The sequence below is a fragment of the Tinamus guttatus genome, unplaced genomic scaffold, assembly GCF_059628265.1.
Source record: "Tinamus guttatus ecotype Peru unplaced genomic scaffold, ASM5962826v1 Tinamus_guttatus_pri_ptg000208l, whole genome shotgun sequence".
In the NCBI taxonomy this organism is placed as follows: Eukaryota; Metazoa; Chordata; class Aves; order Tinamiformes; family Tinamidae; genus Tinamus; species Tinamus guttatus.
In genome coordinates this window covers 10,973,357-10,995,614 of record NW_028288742.1, presented here as the reverse complement: position 1 = coordinate 10,995,614, position 22,258 = coordinate 10,973,357, and the positions used below count along the sequence as shown (strand labels likewise).

The window sequence follows — 22,258 nt, the reverse complement described above, 5'->3', positions numbered from 1 at the left end:
ATTCTGCAAATACTCAAGTCTCTATATAACAAGTCAGTGGTTTCAATTCAATTCAGTGGGTTCTGTAATATAAAGTATATTTCAGAAGTTACATTTTGGACAACTTTAGAGCAAGTATTTTTTCAGTGTTCACACCCCCTTTCATTACACCTTTTAAAAATAAACTACACTGAAATTTCCAAACATAATACAAATCCTCTATTAAAAAAATTAAATTCAGAACCTTATTTTTGCAATAGCTAGGTTGACAGCATTGCTGTACCCTTGTGAAGTTTCCAGCAGCGATGTAGCCCCTGATCCAGCAAAGCACTTTGGCACAGATGTATACTGGAATTCCCACTGGAACTAGCACAACTATTCACGTGCATAAAGTTACACAGGCATCTAAGCGCTTTCCTGACTAGGTCTAATGGTTGCTGGGTTGAAGGGTGAAGATCGACTAACAGTCAGTTATACGGTTTGAAGGATGCAGTTCCTACAGTCATAAGGGCAGGAAAGAGCTGAGCAAAGTCTTCTCTAAAGCCTCAATTTTATTCCAGAACAAAATAAGACAGCACAAGAGAGAAAATGCAAGACAAGATCACGCAAGATCACCTGCTCTCTAGGCACAAATTCACTCTTACACTGACCTAAGAATAGTGGCGGGTCTCATGTACAGGTATCTACCTCATGTTCAGATATAACCACCTTTTTTCTGTTACAATATAGCACGCTCCAATATGTACCTTTTTAGGGGATGATGAAGCTCCACTCCAGCAATTTAATCTGCATGCCTGAATTTTTGCAATGCAAGCAGAGTATTATTAAAAGAATGAGGACTCTGCGGAAAAGCAAGCACTGCTCCAGTAGACAAGAATATAAAATCAGGGTCAGAGATAGTAAAATCTTATGGACTCATATTTTCCCTGTAACAATTAAATCAATAAGTTTCAGACACTTTCCTTAGTAAATAACTATTATTATTTATTCTGAAAACAGACAATAAAATAGGCAGTGCAATCTCACTTCCAGTTAAGCTATGCATCATTTTTAAGAAAATTCAAAACAAGTTCTGTGATGACATGCAGCAAAAAAAAACAACCAGAAAATCGAGTTTTTGTTTTTTTTAAGAAAGCAATCAGTAGGGCCAAGCATGAAACACGTGAAATACCATTCTCACAATACACTCCTTAAGTAAAACGTGGGTAAAAAAATAATCAATAGTAAACACAATATAACAGCAGTAAAATTACGCAGCCTATTAGAAAACAACTGCAAGAACCGCACACCAGAGAGATGGAAAGTTTCTTCAAGTTGTCAATTAAGAACAAAACATTATTGCAATATTTGGAGTGACAGCAACATATTGTGCTGCCATGCAGTAAATCCATGTAAAATATTAAAGCTTGGGGCAACAGAACGGCCTAGGTGGTCCCCTGACTTTAATGTACATGATCTTCACCTCCAAGTGGAATGAGAGAGAAGGAAGGTTACAGAAATCATATTTATTGAAATATTTTATCATTACAATATTTTCTGACATTTTATATGAAGGTAGTTTAATAACTGTTTAGTGGTCTCAATTCTCTCCATAATCTGGCTGTACGACAACACAAACCCAATCAGATACTGGAGCATTTTTGCCTGTCAGCAGAGAAGTGCAGCGACAGTGGGGCAGGTGAAAAGCTTGCACAAGAGTTGCTTGCACAACTCATGCCATTCTCAGATTCTGATCTTCATAGAAAATAATTATGTTAAAACATTCTGTTTCCAAACGGCAGATGAGCAGAGTTGCCCTCACAAACTTGCAAACGTACTTAGTTATCCAGCTCTTCATGTCATAAAAGATCAGATCCGTCTTAATTCAACACTGGCAAATTTCAAATTAAAGCTATTCCTTCCATATATACTCACCACATTTCTAAAATTTGTTTTTACCATTACTTTCTATAGCAAGCAGTTCCATACTTTTCACAGGGGTAAAAAAGAAGAGAGTTTCCACTCTGGAACACTGATGAACGTCTTCAAGCAAAGTCTTCCTAAGGACTGGAGGGGAGATTAAAAAGTGTCCACTTCTCAGGAAGAGGGAAAGGCAAAAACCCATAACAAGTCTTCCAGTTATTTCTCTAGAGTATATACATGCTGCGTATATATTATGTGACAGTTGTGCCAACTGTCAGCCTGAACTAACTTTTTAATTAGGTTGCCTGCCTCCCCTCGCTAACGGAACAGATACAAACCATTTGCTATGGCTAAAATCAGATATGCACCTCAAAGGTGCAAGAACAGCTAGTAAACTCCACAGGAAAATTCCTAGGAAACAGATAAGTATTGTGCCTGTTTCTAGAGCTGCATGCAAATTGCTTTGGTTCAGACAAACACATATTAAAACATTCTCTTTTTGCATTGCCCTACGTAAGAACCACACCATAAAGCAAAAGCTTAATAGCTATAGATGGGAAAACACTAAAAATGAATATGCAGAGTTGTGTCAAATGCACTATGAAAGGCTGCCAGAAATTATGATGGGTGAAGGAAGGGGAAAAAAAAAAAAAAAAAAAAAACATTTCTTTTGGTTACAGCAGCATTTAAATGTTGCTTGTCACTATAAGCAGTACAATATTTTCAGCCAAAAATATGAATTTTATGCAGATGGCATTCCTTTAAACACACGGGTCTTTATCTAAGGATAAAAATATGTCCCAGCCAATAACTGTGACAGTTTAGCTGCCTTATGCAAGTGGGAGCATTTGTTTGTGTTCTTAAACAACGCGAGGTTTCCAGATGTGAAGGCAACGGGCAGAGTTTTACAAGTGTTTTACAAATAAATATATGGCAACCACAAGCTATTAGGCTGTGATTAGTTCAGCCTCAATTTTGTCATAAATAAGAACATTCTGTAATTTTATTATAAAACCTCAGCATTTTGTTCTTGCTGAGACATGTTACTGTAAGCACATCCAAGTAACTCATCCCCCCCACTCCTATTTTAAGTCATCTTTGCATCTTACAAATCTAGACTGAAACTTCAAATGTCAATTCAGTATAAATTAATACATTAAGGCAATCAAAGATAACTCACGAACGCATGTGCAATTACCGCCCATATATCATACCAGGGGAGAAATGGACACATTATAACTCTTTTAAATGCTTTTATAAAGGTTATTATTGCTTTCGAGATCGATTACTCTCTGTAAGTATATATGCAATAATGTTTACTTAGTGATCGATTGCTCAGGTTTCCTGAGTGCTGGAAGCTTTCTATCCTGTTGACCTGAATTTCACCCCCCTCGCAAAGGGTACAGTGAAACGTACAGTAGTCTTTTCATTAAGCATTCTTGCTCAGTAGGTCAGGATTTGTGACACAGTTTTGAATCCTCATATATCTTCTTGGTGGGTTTAAAGTATGCAATTTATTTTAAGCAACTGCTCAGCAGCTGCATTTCATCCAAAATTCTTCTGTGGCAAATGAGCAGGTTTTTGTTGTAAAAAGATTACATTTTAGTTTACTTTTTACTCCATAAAACTGATAATCTGTTATTTGCTTAAGATTAATGAAATAATGAATGGCAACGTTCTATTTACTGACTACGAAAATCTTTAAGAGATGACAAATACAAATACAAAAAGGAAATAAGAAACACATATCAAAAGAAAACCTCAACAAGTGAATACTGCAAAGCAGGTTTAAGTCAATATTTTTCTTAGAAACACATCCTCAAAAGCACTTTCCTCTACTTATTAGTATTTCTTATATCACAGTTTTTTTTTTTTCCATGTGATTTATTTGTGCGATATTTTGTAAGGGAGAAGGGTGATATATAATGATTTAACCAAACCCAACATGATTTATCTTCTCTCCACACCCCCAAAATGAGTCCTGCGTACAGGATGTGTACAGGATGGTACACACAGAATAAAATTTCCCCATGTGTTCTATTTATAAGGTTTAATCTGTCAGGATACATTGCACAGTCAGACCACCAGTACTACTTTTAACTGCATCATCTAGAGCATTAACTACACTACTGCTGAAAATAAAGATTTCTTGAAGTCCTATACTTGCAGGATTATTTGTTTTTGTCTACAAAAATGAACCTTTCAGAAATGACTAGAGTAGCCTTTTCCAAGACTACATTATGAGCAAAAGCTCTGGAGAATAAGGCTGCTACATCAAAACAAAACAAAAAACTCCTCAAATTAAAGAGCAGTCTTGCACTCGTCATCTGCTTGGCTCAGTGCCTCAAAGAATGGATCCAGACTCCTAAGGAAACTCCACAGATGCGGCACCAACGCACACACACAACGCCAACAGGGAGGGAAGATTTCATAATACTTCTATGCCTGTGGAAACTGGCTTTACCAAAACCTTGACTTAAGCTCTGCTCCTGGAGATGGTTTCGAGACAGAAGTGGGGTCGGAATTTCAGGTTGCTCAGAAGCACCACAAATGATGCTCTGAAAGTAAAGAGCTGCTTCCTCCTGCTGAATTCAGGCCATCTGGCATATTAGGCAAATCAAAGCAAGGCAAGGCCAGCCTCACATCTTTCCACGAAGAATGGAAAAACCAAGCATCAGTTGCAAACACTGACTTACAAAGAGTGATGCTCAACTAAAAGCTACACGTACAAGTCTCTTAACTGAATGCACCCCAAACAGCCAGACAGAAAAGTTCTCACTTAGTTCAAAATAATCTTATTTTAATTCTGTAACAAGATGAGAGCCTAAGGACATCTACATGGATCCTGACGCAACTCGGAAGATTCAACTCCAGTCTACATGTCTGCTCCACAGCTCCGGAGGCAGGACAGCGCGGATCAGGAGGATGCTCGTGGCTACACAGCCCATCTTCCCTGCATGCCGCTAACTTGGCACAGATCAGAAAAAAACTTAGTTTCTTACCCAGAACAGCAAAACAGCAGAGAAAGGAAAATTAACTCCTGTGCAACAAAACTCCATTCAGCATTTCCAAGCAACTGCTTGGGTGGTGCCACCATTTCCAAGAGATTCAGGAACACTTTTCCACTTATCAAAATCCTGAGGCAGGCATGCACATTTGTCTACAAATTAAAGAAGTTCAATCATTTCCAGACGAATTGCAGATATATTTTTTTTAATTTAAAATTTATCCCAAAATTTCTTTTAATTTCTGTTCAAACTATAGAGTGCAGTCCACACCTTCTGATGAGCTGCTTCTCATTGGCAGAAATTGGGCACTAGGGGACAACAAAGAATGGGCCTTCTTCACCTTGAGGTGATATCTTGATGATGACATTTTGCTTTATTTCAGGGAAAATTAAAACAAACAAAAAAAGCTTACAAGGGAAAAAACACACACACACACACTAAATACTGCATCTTTTCCTTTCCAACAGTAATATTCAGCTCAGTCACTCATAAATGTTGTAGAATATAGCAGATGGAAGACAAAACACAATTTCATTTTGTACTCCTGTAATTGCAAACGCTTTGATGAAATGAATAACATCTTGTGACCAAGGCAAAAAAATGTTCCCGTGCATAAAAATTTAAAGTTACTTTCTTTTCTTCTAACTCTTTCTGAAAACTTGTGGAACTTGTACTAATCCTCTTTGATTAGCTGTAGAAAGCAGCTTACACTTAGGAAGCACTGGAATGGTATAACCATAAGACTTGTGTCCAATAAAGTTTCTGAAAAATGACCTTCTCTCCTGAGTAGCCAAGGGGAAGTAGTGCTCTTTTAAGAAGATGAAGAAATTAGCTCAAGTAGACATCAAGGCACTATGTCCCACACATCTAATCATCAAATTGTTTTACTTTCCTTAAGATAAAGTCAAAAGAAATTACATTTTCTCTGATCTTTACCTTCCATTTGCTGGCCGCTATGACAGCTTCGAACTGTATGTCTCTATCTTTAACAGCACCCAAGGGAATAAAACCCTGCAGCATGACAGTCTTAAAGTCCTCACAAGCCCTAGAAGCCTACAAGGCTTTCTTTTGCAAGCAAAAGTGCAAGTGGTTTGCTGAACTTTGAGCGTACAATAATCCAATGCATTCTGCCCTGTGGAGAGGAGACAAGAAGATGGGATTTGACAATGCTCAGGCAGGCTGTGCCGGGTGACCTTTTGCTCCCTCAGACTCCTCATCCTCAGAAATCATCCATTAGAAGTAACAGTTGCTCTACTGCATCATACCTGTGCATGGAACATATTCCAGCTCTGTTAGTACTCCAGATCTTTACAAAAAGTAACTTTAGGACTATTTTATCTATAACTGGGGTTCACTGCTTTGCTAACATGAGTGGCAAGTCTATGCAGTATATGGACTGAATAAAGTTTCCTGCATTAGAAAAACATGTATGATATTCTTGCTTCAGCATCTGAATACAGATTCAGAAATTTAAATCTAAATGTGAATGCGTTAAGGCACCTAAATAGGCAGGCTTAGCATAAGGTCTCTTCTAGCAAAAGATAATAAAAATGTGTATTAAAAAAAGAAAAAAGTAACACCATTTGCTATGTTATCGCAACATTTACAGAATTCCATGCTTTCAGGTTTGCTCGCATTTTTTTAATCAATGTAATTGATACTAGGTTTTTGTTTTGTTTTTAAATCTTGAAAGAAAGAAGAGATTGCCTTTGTTGTTGTTGTTGTTACAGTCACCTCAGAAGGAAAGGTAGTTAACCAATTTCATGAAATGAAGACACTCCTCATTTTATATTATTGAGTATTGTTGAGATCCAGTCCGGGGCAAAATCCTATCCTTATAGTAATTCTCATCCATCAGGTCACTCATACCCCGGAGCTCAGCCCTTTCCTCCACTTCTCAGATTTACTAGGCAACATTCATTTTACGATGGTACCCAAGTCAAAAAGTTGCAGCGACTCTTCCACTGGATCAAATGCTTTTTGTATTACATAAACGAAAAATGAAAGAAAAACTTCTCATCTGAGCACATGACAAGCACAAGGTGCATGTCCTTGTACTAGGGTACAAAACCACCACTAGCTGAGCAAATCAGAAAAGAAGTTTGCAGGCATCCAGGAAGTATATAAATGTCAATGTTAATATTGCTGTGTGTCAATCCTTCAGCCCTGAGAAATGTCATCGATGTTACTCCTTCCACACACTTCACCTGACTCCCCCACAATTCTGCCATTTTGTCTATTTCGACAAGTTTCTGTAGCCACAAGGAACATGATAACACAAGAAGCTCTGTTAAAACAGAGCAATAGCAAGAGCAGCTGCATGGTGTCTATGCACTGGTAACAGCACAGAGTTGTCTTATTTCCTGTCTCAAAAGCCTAATTTCCATGAGGAGCAAAGGTTCTGCTTGACAAAAACCCTTGAGCAATACTGCATAGGAAATGATGGAGGTAACATGGGCAAGATAATCAAACTTTAGCAGATTGTTTAATTCCAGAGTTTACAAGCCCAGAAAAAAGTAAGACAACCAGAAGCGGGTCACGCAGTCCAGGATGGAGGGAAGAATTCTCACCACTGACTTCAGCTCTTTTCGCACTCGTACAAAGAATACTGCATCAAAATACAGCCTCCTCAACCATTCTGATACCAAAATGTGGCCATCTAAGGACAAGGAGAGTTACTGGTAAGCAGGCAAGGCGTAGTAATTGTTTATTGAACACATTGATTACAGCTGCTTCAAAGGGAAACTGGCATCTAGTCCTTCCATTAAAAAAGCCACAAGCAGATCTCCACCACAGAGGGACCCAGAGTAGCCCAAAGATACATGTATCTCATGTACAAGTTGAAATGAAAAGCTCCATCTTAAAGCTGCCACAAAGAAGAGCTCACCAAAGCTCAAACAGAAAAGGGCTATGGTGAAGGCAGCTCTGAACAAAATCTGAAGAACAGGATAGCCAATTAAGAATGAATTTGATTGCTTTGAGAAAAACTCCACTGCAACTAAACATGACCCGTCTGATAAGATGCCCAGAGGGCACCTGCCTGAGCAAAAGGGAAGGGGAAAACAAACAAACAAAAAATGAAAGAAAACAAAACACATACAACACCCCCTAAAAAAAAAAACACCACCACACACACGTAGAAATACAGTCAGACTCTCATTTTCCATCTGATCACGAGAAAATACTTTCCATATTAGGGTGGTTGAACACTGGAACGAGTTGTGCAGAGCAGTTGTGGGAGGCTCTACTCCTGGAGATGTCCTCAAAACCCAGCTGGGCACAGCCCTGGGAAACTTGCTGACCCTGTTTGAGCAGGGGTGTTGGTTTAGGTGATCTCCAGAGGTCCCGGCCAACCTCGACTATTTTGCGATTCAGTTCCCTCATTGCCATTCCACAAATTCTAGAGCAGGCAAAGTTGCAGAGGCTCACACGGGCAAATTAATAAGCCATGAGCCAACACGTGCAGCTTGCTATCCACCCATTTTACGGTTTCCATTCTCCCATACAACCCCCACCCCAAATCTCCAACCTTTTCTTAGGATCGGTTTTTGGAAAGGAGAGGTCAAAAAAGCTTTTATTTCCTTTCCCTCTCAGGCTGAAACTCTGACACTAATTTATCCAAAACCCCTCGTTCTTGAACTTGTTCTTTAAAGAGAACCCTCCTAATCTGCAGCTAAACTCCCTCAGCCTATCAAGTAGGAAATCCTTTTATTGCGCTGGACTACAAGCCTCTTATCTTCTAATTTTGTGAGGCTGAGGAATAGTTGTTCTGTTCATTAATCCGAAAACAACTGTCAGAATAAAACATATACCTTCTTGCACCACTTAATGAAATCCAATTAGTTGGTGTTTAAGCTCTTTACTATCCAGGTAGCTGCACTCAATTCGACGAGATTTTACAGAAACTGAAATAGCAGTATAGAAGCTTCTGCTTTTAATAAAATATTCCTATTTGGTGCTATAAACATTTTGGGGAACCTGGTTCAACACAGCAAATTGACACAGGAGCTGATATTGCTGAGAAGCTGACAGAGGAAAGGGAGCCATCTCTACAGGATGGTTCTAAAGCCTAACCCCATTGTGCTGCACCACAGAGAAAAGCAAATGAAACAAGCCTTTTTTTCAAGTACAACAATGGTGAAAAGTGCTATTCTGATGACTGTAAAGACCTTCTACAATAATATACATAAGCACAATTAGTTTTTAAATGCAACTTTTCACAATGAGTTATTACAAATGTGCAATATCCATTATCTTAGAGGACAGCTGAAGAAAAACCATCATGTTCTAGGCTTAGCCCACCTAACTAACATGTCCCAGAAGTGCCTAAGTTTGCTGTTTTCACCCCCGATATGAATACTTACCAAGAAACAATCAGTAAGATTATATATTTTATCAAGATCAGTAACTTGTATTTCTATATCCAAAGTGAGAACTGACTGAGAACAGCTGCTAAAAAGAACAATAAATACAACTGAGAGATAAAACAAAATGTGCTCAAGTGATCTCTTATTTAAAATGCATTAATTAATAGCTTACATTCATGTACCTGATGGGCAAAGAGAGGTTTACCTATGCAATTCCTCCCTTCCCCCACAAAAAGACCCCTTCTATCAAGTTTGTATTCAGAGAAATGTTAAAGTGGCAAACTGTGTTAAGATCACAGATCTCTCACGTCTGCTGTACCTTTTATTTTAACTATAAATGTCACACTTCATCATGCAGCTGTCAGCTTCCTTTAATGTACTAAACACTATCATGTAAGCACAAAACCTGACATGGTGTAACACAACAATTTAAAAAAGGCAGCTTTAACACCACGTAATCACGTTTATATTTGCTGAAAACTAAATTTTGAGGAGAAAAAAAAAGAATAAATCAAAAAAACCCAAATCATCCCTATACTATCATGCCACATTTCCACTTTCATCTAAAAAGAAAAAAAAAAAAAAGCAAAAAAAAGGCACAGCCTTAGCATGCCTAATTATAAACTGAAAAAAGTGTAAAAATTCCAAGGATTTTAATAAAAAAAAAAAAAAAAAAAACTTATAGTTGTCAGTTTCATAAAAGGCGACACTCAAGGGACTAAGAATTTTTTTCCACTTTCTGCTCTATGTTTTTTCAATGTCTCTCTCTTCTGCAGTATTGTTGAAGCACGTGAAAAGAGCTGTCATTTTTCAACCCAGATGCAGCCACATGTAAGCGATGCCTGAAGCAGTTCCTAGTAAAAATGCATGATGGACTTTAGATAATAAATATTGAAATTACTCACATATTACAAATTTGATTTTTGTTTATTGTATCTGATGCACAGCAGTAAACATATTTCAGAAATCAACTTCAAAAATGTTAAGAAAAAGTAGGCATGTTTGGAAAAGGGGTAAAAAATCAGATATATCTTAAAAAAAAGTATATTGTTTATTACTATTTTTCCTTTTTTTCTTTATTTACATCAACTCTAGAAACACCGTTAGCAAGCAACAGAAAAATACACAGAAATGAAAAGAACCTTGGCCCAAGGAAAAGTTAGTGGCATCTATCAAAAATATAGAAATGCCCCAAGTCTAATAATCACTCTGGCCACACCATGACACATTCAAGACCCCCTTGGCCCAAGAAAAAGGTAATCACCATGGAATAAGTGGGCAGACAGGAAGGAAAGGCTCAAACAAAAAGTTAAGGCCTGTTCCGGGACGGGTTGAAATGGACATTTAAAGATTACTCCTGTAAAAACATACACTTGAAACATCAAAATAATGCAAACCCTTTTTTTCCCCCACTTTGAGAAAATAAGAGGAAAGGGATCATATGAGGAACCCTGGGAAGTTCTACCCTCAAACACCAGAAAACTTCAGAACTGCTTTCTGATGAACTATTTCTATACCTTCCTGAATTTCCAAACCCATAAACTGCTAATAGAACTTTAAGACTAAGAATATTATCACAGAACCAGAGAACAGTTGAGGTTGGCAGGGACCTCTAGAGATCATCTAGTCCAACCCCCCTGCTCCAGCAGGGTCACCTAGAGCACGTGGCACAGGGTGGCATCCAGGCGGGTTTGGAAGATCTCCAGAGAAGGAGACCCCACGACCTCTCTGGGCAGCCTGTTCCAGGGTGGAACTTCTCTGTTTCAGCTTACATCCATTACCTCTTCTCCCCTCACTGGCCACTGCCAAGAAGAGTTTGGCCCCATCCTCCCTACATTCTCCCCTCGAGTATTTGTCCATGTTGATAAGATTCCCCTCTCAATCTTCTCTTCTCCAGGCTAAACAGGCCCAGCTCGCTTAGTCTTTCCTCATAGATAGTTCCTCCAGTCCCTTAATCATCTTTGCAGCTCTCCGCTGGACCCTCTCTAGAAGCTCCATGTCCCTCTTTGTACTGAGGAGCCCAGAACTGCACCCAATACTCCAGGTGCGGCCTCACCAGAGCTGAGGAGGGACATGATTACCTCCTTCCACCCGCTGCCTTCTAATGCAGGCCAGCATCCCACTGCCCTTCTTGGCCACAAGGGCACATTGCTATCATTTTGCCTAGAAAAGATTTGTACTGTGATAGCGTTGCTGCACTCTCAAATGTACTTTATTTGATTCAGTGCAACAGCAGTTGAAGGAAAATCAAGGAACTAAAAAGTTGATAACACAACCATAAAGGAGCTGCAAATAAGTAATGCACAAAGAAAATAACCCAAAGCAACCTTAGATCTGCCCCTATCGCTGTCTTCCAATAAACCAACTCCACGAGCAGAAGTTGGACACCAGTGTTAGGAGTTTGACCTTTAAAACTACTCTTTAACCAAACACTGAAAATTTTAATTACAACAGTGATTACGTTTGGGTACTCTGAAGACATAGACTATACTACACATCAGTAACATTTATGGTAAAGTGTTTTTTGTTTGTTTCTTTTTAAACTAGACCTAAATAGTACTTCTCCAAGACTAATTCAGCTATGTAAAAATTTCAGAAGTGAACAACAAGGACAGCAAAAGTGCCATCATCCTACAAGATGATGACGAACATCTGTTCTAATCTTATAGTTCTCCTAGCCCTTTAAATGTTTAAGGATTATTAGAGACATCTGTGTACTTACAAGAGGAGGAAAATTCTAGTTCTTATATGCATGGAGATGTAAAACTTTCCACAGATTTTTTGCAATTTATTGGCTATATTAATTCCCATAAGTTCATGTGTACCTATTGAAAAAATACATCCACAAAGACTTTCACATTACAGGTTATCATAGAAGCTGTGGTTGTTAATGGACAGCACTAGGACCTAGCACTTCAAATGTGAAACGATGCAAGAATAAAGTTAAAATTATTTAAAAACTGAAGTTCAGAAACAAAGCAAAAAAATCCTTCACTCTTTATACATTGATCCTTATTGTATTTAATATTACAAACAATACAATCAGAGAATAGAGAATTAAGTCTCATGCTGAAATAGTGATAAAAAAATATATACTTCATACCTGCACTTCTTAGATTAGGATCTAGGTCTGGCATTTCCTTCGATGCTTCTGGACTAACACTGTAGATAGATGCGCCTGCTTCACTGACAATGCTACAAAATAAAATAGCAAAAAAAAATGTACAGCTGAGAATACCACCATTGAAATACTTTGTTAGAATATGAATTATCTGAGGCTTAAAAGAAATAAAATGTGTACATATACACACACACACAAAAGTAAAATAGCCAGACATGGGTAAATAACTCCATGTATGTCAATATCTATCCCTGACCTGCAACATCTCCTCTTGTTCAATTCTGGCCATATGATAAACACACACTGCCAATGAAATCAAACACCAGATTCATCTCATAACGGAGAAACTATGCACGAGAAACAAGCATTGCTAGCAATCAACAGGAAACACTGTTTGCACAAACAAAGAAACACAAAGCACTGTTACCCAATTAACAACTTCATTAAAGAAACCTGAATTGCAAAGTCTAACGTCAGTTACACTCTTACATGAACCTGCATTGCAGAGGGGGGTACAGGGAGAGGGGGAGAAGAAGGGTGGGTTTGCACATAGCTTATTTAAAGCAAAGCGCCTAAAATATTCAGGAAAAACAGCTCTATGCAGACTGAATCACAGAACTGCAGCTCCCTTCTAAGCAGCACTTAATACAGTATTCTTTCTGATTTCCCTGCCCTCCACAAGGAAAAACACAGATGGCATGTCTTTAGTAAATTAAACTACAGTTTATGCATCTGCAGCACACCTCTAATTCATTCAGTAATAATGATAAACTCACCAATTCAAATCACACCATATAATTAATAAAACCCTCGAGTGCTCTAGTTCTACTCAAGAGGAAGCTGCAATGAAATATTCACGGGGTAAATTAATTTTCAGCTGTGAAATTTTGACACCGCTAAAATCAATAGCATTCTTCTTTCAATAACTTTAACAAAACTTTAATTTCGTGTTGAAAATTAAGGCCTCATATAACTACTGCACTGAAAAAAAAAGCTATCAATTTCAGAAATATTTTTACTATTACTGCTCCACTCTTAGAATAACCTTATGCTCTCCACAAGCAAAGTAACCACAGCCCTTAGAAAACAGATCTTTCAATACAATCATGTTTCCTTTATAAGTTCTTAAATGAGACTGAGCGTTTTCCTTTTAAGAATATTTAGTAGATCAAAATATTGAATAAAGAAACTGATACTTAGAAGCCCCTCCCTTTGGAAAAGCCGAGAATAGTTCCAAGATAAAACACACTTCCATTCAGTATTGACAATAAATAAGGTAAAATACAAAGATTTAAAAAAATAAAAAAGAACAAGGATGAATTTGTGACTGTGGCAAGCTTTGTACAAATGGTTATTTTTATTATCTATTCAAACTAAACAGGAATTTGGTAAAGTGCTGTAAATACAAGTCAGATTTTATAGTTACTGGAATCTCTAGTGAACATTTCATTATTACAAACAGACTGGGTCTTTCGATAAATACAGAGAATAAAATCCTGGTCTCATTTGTACCAGCATAACTGCAGAACAGTTCACGCAGCGGGCTGAACAGAGCAAAAATCACACAGGCGAGTGGGCCAGCCCGCCGCGCGAGGCACGGGGAAATGAAACTATTTCGTGATCTTTTTACAAGACGCCGCGTTACGGGCGTTCCTGCAGGGTAAGCGGCACTCGGAGCACAGCCCCACGACAGGCAACCACCGAGAGCCGCTGACAAAACCAATTCCGAAATATCGCAAAGAACTGCTGAAAAATGAAGACGCTGACAGAAGTCTCATCAAAACGCTATTTCTGATGAGCTGGTGCTTTAAAGAACAATGCGGCAGAATGTATTTCTGAAGCTGTTCACACGTTATAAAGGCAGCATCTGGCAAACTCGCCCTTGCTTCGTGAAAGAGAAATTGCTTCCAAAAAACCACACACATTAGCACGTACTTCCAACAGCTTTTAACTAACCTCTCTTCAATGGCTGTATTCTAGCAAAACCAAAAGTTAACCTTTAAGGCTATTTCTAAATTTAATACATTTTCGGAGGATATTCCACTTCCATTACAAAAAGCACATTCCGTGTTTTGCACACATTTACAGTGCTGCACTATAAAATGTATTACTGCACACAACTTGCTGCTTGATCCGTTTCAGTATGTTGTACAGTTAAAAAAAAAAAAAGCCACTTGGCTGGGAATCAATCGTAAGGTACTTAACATTTTACTGATTCTCACTAAAGATATATAGACAATTTTCAGAAGTCAGAGGAATGCGATACTACAGTTCTATGGTAGTCAAAGTGAATCGCTCTGCCAAACTGTAAACTGTGCAGCAAGAAAGAAAGTTCCTTGCTAAAATGAGTCCGCAAAATTAAATTCAGAATAGGAGGAAAAAAAATAGTTGAAAAGAGCACATTTCCTTTTCTCGAGATTTTTTTTCAAGAAAATTTAAACACAACATTGGGAGGGGGAGGAGAGCAGTACAGGGTAAGGAGAAATCCATACAAATATCTGTCTCTAAGCAAGAAAGCAAAATATGAAGAGCGCTTTCAGGAGAAGCACACGCTGGTATTTGACAGGCACCGTGAGAAGGTTTTGTATTCACGCATGTGTTCTGAGAACTATTTCCTACAGTGGACTTGAAAAAGGAGAAGAATTTCCACTCACATAGGAGCCTGGTTACAACTTCTGTTCTTAACTGAGAAACTGAAAGCCTGACATTAAATAAAAATTGTTATCCAGAATAAATGCATAGGGCCACAAATTCCAAAGAAACCCTTCCCTGGTAGTTTCAGCCATAGCCAAGCGAGAGCTTACAGACCTATTAGTGCTTGTCATGTTGTTTTAGTTAGGTTGTTTTTAGCTACAGTGAGGTGGTTACTAATGTGACTAGTATATACATACTAATACATGCTATCTTGGTCACAGCACTAGGATTACAACAAGAGAAAAAGGTTTGGGGAATTTTTGATTGCAATTGTGTTTGTGTGTGCCACACTTTGGTACACAGCTTTTTTTTTTTTTTTTTAATCCTATTATTCTTTAGAAGGAGATATTATATAGGACAACATATGCGAAATCTATGTTGAAAAACACTGTTTTCAAAGAATCTGCGTATTTCATTTCAGACCACATTAGGTCAAAAATCAACCTCCTCAGATTAGTGGGCCACTGACTCTGGAGTACTTCAGTCCACACTGCTGTTCAGCCCTGTTGTTTTAGTTGCTTTGTATTTAAACACAAAGTCCACAAACCCAAAATAAACAGACAAAAATATATATATTTTCTAGATAATCAAAGGAAAGACTTCCTAAAAGATTGGTTTGGGATCACTTACCAACTGGAAGACAAGTACTCTTAAAGACTGTAGCTAAAATCTCTATATTTTTACAATTAGAATTTGTTTCTAATTTGACTTTTTAAGCCAAACAATGCACTAAAAGTCCAAAACCATAGAAAATACGTATTTCTGGGCATTCTTTACAACTTGCAGGAATGATTCCAAAATCATAGCCCAGGAATGATGACTAAAATCATAATAGCTATATATATTAAAAAAAAAAAAAGCCGCATTTTCCTACTGGAAGTCAATATGTATTTGATAAATAATTAATCAGAAACAGCAGACATGATGTGCAAAGTGCTTATGACATATGAACTGACAAGCTTCAGAAACTGCTGTCTGAATTACCAAAAACGTTGCTAAAGAATTTGGGAATATGCCTACATACCGTCTGCTTGCCGCGCTATCCATCCTACAGACTAAATGTTTATGCTCAGGATCTATGTGCAGCTTTCTGGAAGTGCCCAAACCTCTCTGGAGCGCACAGCCACTCCACAATTACTCAATTTATTTTTATTAACTGTACTAACAGTCCTGTCGCAGAGAAAGTAAATCTTTGTGTACTCATTTTGTAAGTACAAACGTGAAGCCAACATTAAATGTATTCCACTAGCACCACCTGGTGGTCAATGAGCTTTATGCTCGAGACTATGTATTTTAAATGCTTTATGCAGGAATACCTTTTAACGCTTACTGGAATAAATTATTTTCTTACTGAATTTAAATAAATAGGATATATTTAAAAAGAAAAGATAATTCGAAAATGCGAAAACTGCAAAATGGCTAAAATTACATTTAGCAAATTAGAGCTATCAAAAGCTGCTTTAATGTATTAGTTTTTCACATTCTTGTCTATAATGAAACTTTTTTTTTTTTTTTTTTTTTTTTTTTTTAAAAAAAAGCTCATTGTGTTCTTAGGTAATAATGTTTCACCGAGGAAAATTCTAGTCAGTCCTGGGCACTTATAAGCTATGCATAAAAATCTCTAATGTATGCATAGGATAAATATGTATATATACACACACACACACACCCCCAGGCTAGAAGCTTCTGGATAAAGGCAGATGCAGCTCAGCAACATTTAAAAGTTATTTTACTACACAGATGTCATTTCCCCAAAATGGAACCTACAGCAAAGGAAAAAATCATTTTATACCATTTTACACAACTTGCTCTTGCTGCAAATCTGGGCACGAGATGATGCCATTGACCCAGCAACGAACACCCCAGGAACAGGGCGCCAGGCCGGGCAGTGCCCGGCTCCGACAGCACAGCCGCTTTTTTCCCCTTGCGAGGAACAAATTTCATGATAGCACAAGACAAAGCGGACCTGGCTATAGTGACTGATGTATTCAAGATGAAAAAAAGCCCAAACATTTCAGAAATTTATTAACCCCGGCAGATGAGGATAAACGCAAAATTCAGTCCTTCCCTCACTTCCAGGGAGCTAGTGGTACTACCAAGGAAGACGCTGGGACCGTGATAACAAAATATCAGGAACCAACCATTATTCAGCAAAATGAACGTAAGCACCACAGTGCTTCATCTGTACCGTTAAACAATCCAGACACTTTAAACTTAAATAATATATAAAACTCAGGGGGTATTTCAGCATTAAATATACTTCACAATTATTAAACAAGCTCCTTTCGAGGAAAGGACATTTCACCAAATTTTCATTGGTTAATTTAGAATTTAAAATTTGCAAGCTACATTAACCAGTTTAAATGAAAATAAAAAAACACCTTTCGATCACATGAGACAAGTTCGGGTGTTGCAGTTTTCTTTGTGAAAACACATCAAAAAAAGCCCATAGCGATGGTGGGGAAACCAAGGTTTAAAGAAGTGCTGCCATCGCAGAGTTCCCAAGCACACAAGGCGCTGAGCACACAAAGTGTCTTTGGTGATCCCCAGCAATTAGAAGCAACAACGCAGCCCTCTGCTTCACTGCATTCCCTGAGTTTCCATGGGAAGTATCACACGAAACTGCCCGCTGGTCCTGCAGCAGGTACGACGAGCGGCTCGCACAGCAGCTGGGGCAATGCCACCGTTTCAAGGCTCCCAAAGCCTGGCGTGGGACCTACTTCCCTGTGTATTTCAATACGCTACTGCAAACCAGTCGGGGGCTTAGTCACCTTCACGCAGGGAAAGAAGGAACTTCCACAACTGCAAATCTATTGTTTGCATTTCCCACTGTCTCCGGTCTTTTGACCCACTTGATCTTGTCTGCTTGGTTATCTCACACTGTCATCTCCCAAAGTCGGCATGTCCTCTGTTAATTCACAGGGGCAGGAACAATTCATGCATCAATCTCCTCCGTCTCTGACTCCAGTGACTGCAGACATACGACCTTCACATGATATGCTCAACCTCATAGGCCTAAGGTTTGGGCTCAAGCGTCCTTCTATCAGCACTTGACAGTCCAGTAAGTTTCGTGAGCAATCATTTGTATTTTTCATGTGTGCTGCATATATTGAATTGGAATCAATATCCAAAATGTTCTTTAAATAAAGAAATCAGAAGAGCTTAATTTTAGATGCGAGTTTTCAGTGGTACTTCGGAAAAAGCAGCTTCTCGCAGATCCTTCTCAGGTAAAAGGTAAAGCTAACAGGTTGTGATACGTTTCTCTCTTGTTCACACACAAATGACATTTAGCACAAAACTGATAGTTTCCTGGTAAACAGCTTCTGTTTCTCAAATCTACTGAACAGAATGACGTCTCTCACGTCACAACGTCTGTGAAGTCACCAAAAAAATCTAATCTGCTTTGCATCATTGGACCAACTCATGAAAAGCGGCATATATCTTAAAATAAGCTTAGGTCTAAGAAAGGCATTTGTTTTCCCCTTTTTTCCCCGATATGTTTGTGCATAACTAAATGGCACCACAGCATTGCCCCTTTAAGATCAATATTAAAAAAAAAAAAAAAACACTTTAACATTTGTTTAACATTTTTGAACACGAAATTACAGTCTTTCAACATCACAGGAAAATCAAAGCAGGCCTCAGTGTTTCAACTTTATAAGAAATTTAACGCGATAATAGGCAAAGCCAGTTTAACTACAAAGACCTGCAGCCAAACTCAGAGAACAAATGAAACGCATGAGAGATGGGAAAAACAGGAAATATATCCAAAAATGCAATTACTAAAATAATTATCTTCAAGTATTACCTACTTCCATGAAAGCTGGGAAATATTAGCATGAAGATAAAACCCAACATTTTAGACCTTGACTGCCCTGCCTTGTAAGAGAAGACAGTGTGTTGATTTTATATCCTAAGCGCATTTTGCAAAAACCCAAACAAAATAAAAGGATACTTGAAGTATAAGAACAATTATATTCTGAGCCACACAATCTGACTACCTCTTTATGACTGAAAAACAGGTTTCAGCAATATTGACACACACAAACAAGAACTGTGGCATGCAATGTAAAAGCTTTTCCTTTAAAGAAAAGTTACTTCTTTGGAAAATGCAACCCAGGTCTGTCAGTTTCCCAATTTAGATGAATGCAGAAAAGTACCCACATACTGACCACAAAACCTGACAAGTTCAAAATGTTCTGATTTTATTTCTCCTATCTCAAAGAAGTAATAGGAAATTTCCTGCCTGACACTATAGCAATAAGATGACAGCATACCGCATTTTACCAGAAGAAAGAAATAGGTTTGAGAAATACTGCAAGATAAAACAAAGTCATCATGGCTTAATTTCTTTTCTGTTTGATATAACTTTAGTAACTCCTAAACGGAACAAAAACTACTTATTGTACTAAACTAATACAACTCACTGTTCAGCTATGGCCCGTAATCCTTTATTCATCTGTCTATGAAGCATGCCCTCAGCACATCCCTGCAAAGGGAAGAATGATCAGATATCTGTCTTCATCTTGTCTGAAAACGATGACATTTTTCAGTAAGAAAAAGGTCCAAATGGCAGGTGTCAAAGAGCTTTAGCTTCACACGTGGTGCTAGGAGGCAGAAAAAACAACAGTAGCGTGTGGCCATGTCAGAGCTGAGCAGAAGCTGCCGTACGAGTGCATATCTGAAAAGAGCAAACCTCATAGCCTGTTAAATCAATCTAGTGCCAGATGCTGTTATCAGAACAAAACTGGTGCTGCGGATTCATCCCCAGAAGAAATACATGTCCCGCGTCTGCAGTGAAAAGTGAAAGAGCTAGTGTGGCGCGTCTCGAGACTGAAGGTGACGGTCACCTGCGACTGCCCCCACCACTTTTATTGGCAGTTTCAGAGAACAGGTCCTGTCACTGCTCATAAACTGGTTGGAGTTGAAGCGGATTTCTGCTCTTGCAAAGAGCTTTAAAATGCGAACTTCATGTCCAAAGTCTACTTCCAAGTTAATCGTCCAACAAAATGGCAGCAAGTCATTTATTTTTACTTTAAACACTGTAATACAGTGGGAACTTAGATATGGAATCTAAACGCTGTGCTGTCCCCCAATGAAGCAATACCTTGGAAAGGAACCACAGCAAGTGGGATAATCCTTACAGGACACAGTATTCCCTCTACTTAAGACAACAAGTACAAACAATAAATAAAATAGAAATGTCATGGTCTTCCTAATTCGAATTTTAAAAATGCCGTTAAAAACATCACAGCATTAAAATAATTCTAACCAGTATTAATGACTATTAAATACATTCAGTTAGAAACACATGCATCAACATTATTTAAGAGTTATCCATCTATGTCCTATTAACATTAAACGCTCATCAAGTTCACACTTGGAAACAAGGACAGGCCATAAAAAAGGCATCAGGACTGGCATGAGAAAAATAATATCAGGCATGAACAGTGGAATACTTTTTATGAATATATATTATAATTTCAAGATCATTCCTGCCAACATTCACCCGAACACAGCTAATTGTCCAATGGCTTCAAATGAAAAACACAAATATATTTAAAAAACAAAAAGATGAATGTGACTAGATACCGACAAGATTTAACCCAGTCTATTTTACCTACTGCAGAAAAAATAACCTCTGTAAGTGAAATTGCCCAGACGGACACATCAGAAACATGGCATGTTCCAAAACAAGATTCTGCCATTGCCCCCCTAACAAAACCTAGCAAAACTCTTCCCAACTGAAGGGTCCCAGTGGCAATGCCCCTGCCCCGCAATCGCTCGAGCAAACGAGCCCCGAATGCAGCGGACCAAGGGGAGCAGCGGGCCCGGAGCAGGGCCCATCCCAGGAGCATCCCGCCCGCGGCCAAGCGGAGGCCCCGGCAGCAGCGGCCGCACGAGGGGACAGCGGGTGTTCCACGCAGCCCCGCTCCAGCCCCGCAGGACGCGGGGGCGGACGCGACCAACGCGGGCCGCGTTGATAAACCGCACCTGCAAGCGGGGCCAACGCCAGAACTGTGACATTGCGTGTTGGTGCGTAGCTGTTCAAGTACGCCTTGCGGATGGAGCAATATGAAAGAGCAAGAACGGAGTCTTGGGGAACAAATTTAAAAGAAAAAAAAATGCAGTTTTTGGTTTTGTTTTGCTTTTAAAAGATTGCTGCCAATATATAGCTAGAGTTTCCTAGTACTCCCTACACTGGATGTCCTCACTGATATATTCTTGTGTTATTTTGGGTTTTCTTTTTTTTTTTTTTTTTTTTTGGCTTGTTTGTTTTTGACAGGCTAATTTTCCTTCTATTTCTCCTCCTTTTCCTGGCTATAATTTACTTGTCCCTTCTTCCCTTCCCCTGCTAACTTCCACCCTTCTCTGCAGGAACCCCTTACCTTTTCTTTCAAAGATAGCCTAGTTGATACATACCTAACTGAGCTCTAAGCAGCCTCAGCTTCTGTTTAGTTTGAAATCTCAAGCTTCTGCTTCAGACCTGGAAAGGGAAACATGCCACAAAGGCTGCCTAATTTCTCAGGCTACAACATTTTTAGGATTGCAAGCACTATCCTATCTACAACACCGTGGGATACAAGACATTTAAGACACAGACGATCCATTAAGTGAGTCTGTGGGCTTCTCCAGCAGTATGAAATGGACCTCTCAAACAGTTAATTTGTCTATGAACTTCTTACATGTGCTAAGAAGCGTTGGATCCTAATAGTTTGTATTAAATTATGGAGAAAGGCTACAAGATCATGCTTTCAGTAGCTCCACCTGCCCGCGGTAACATTTCATTTGGAAAACGGGCCATAAAGATGCAGCAACGGCAGTGGCTAAAACGCAGTTAATCATGTCAGACCAAAGGCTGGAGTTTAAAATCGTGTTAATTCTCACAAAGACTTTGTCCCTAGAGTGGAGTATAACTGGACAAGACCACAACATATGGAGCAAAATGCCTCTTTGAGAATTGCACCTCCAGCAATTGTCATTTCCTTTAATGCTCATTCTAAACATTTTGGAAGGAGTTCAACCAGAATTTTGGTGCAGATTCTATAGCCTTGATTTATACAAAATTTTGGCCTGTAGCTTTGCCTTGATTCAGGCTTTATTCTATTTTCCCTCTGCTTTTTACAGTATCACTGATCCTAATGGTTGATCTCTTTAGCAAGCCCTCTTCCCTGGTGCAGATATAT

At 38.6% G+C, this 22,258-nt stretch overlaps 1 protein-coding gene across 1 annotated transcript in view; it reads right to left on the bottom strand.

The window, feature by feature from the left end:
* SRBD1 (S1 RNA binding domain 1) overlaps window positions 1-22,258 on the bottom strand; it is a 118,494-nt gene that overhangs the window by 48,490 nt on the left and 47,746 nt on the right. The window contains exon 16 of the mRNA XM_088524271.1: window positions 12,360-12,451. Coding sequence (XP_088380397.1) covers window positions 12,360-12,451 — 92 coding nt within the window. The remainder of the gene's footprint in view (window positions 1-12,359; window positions 12,452-22,258) is intronic.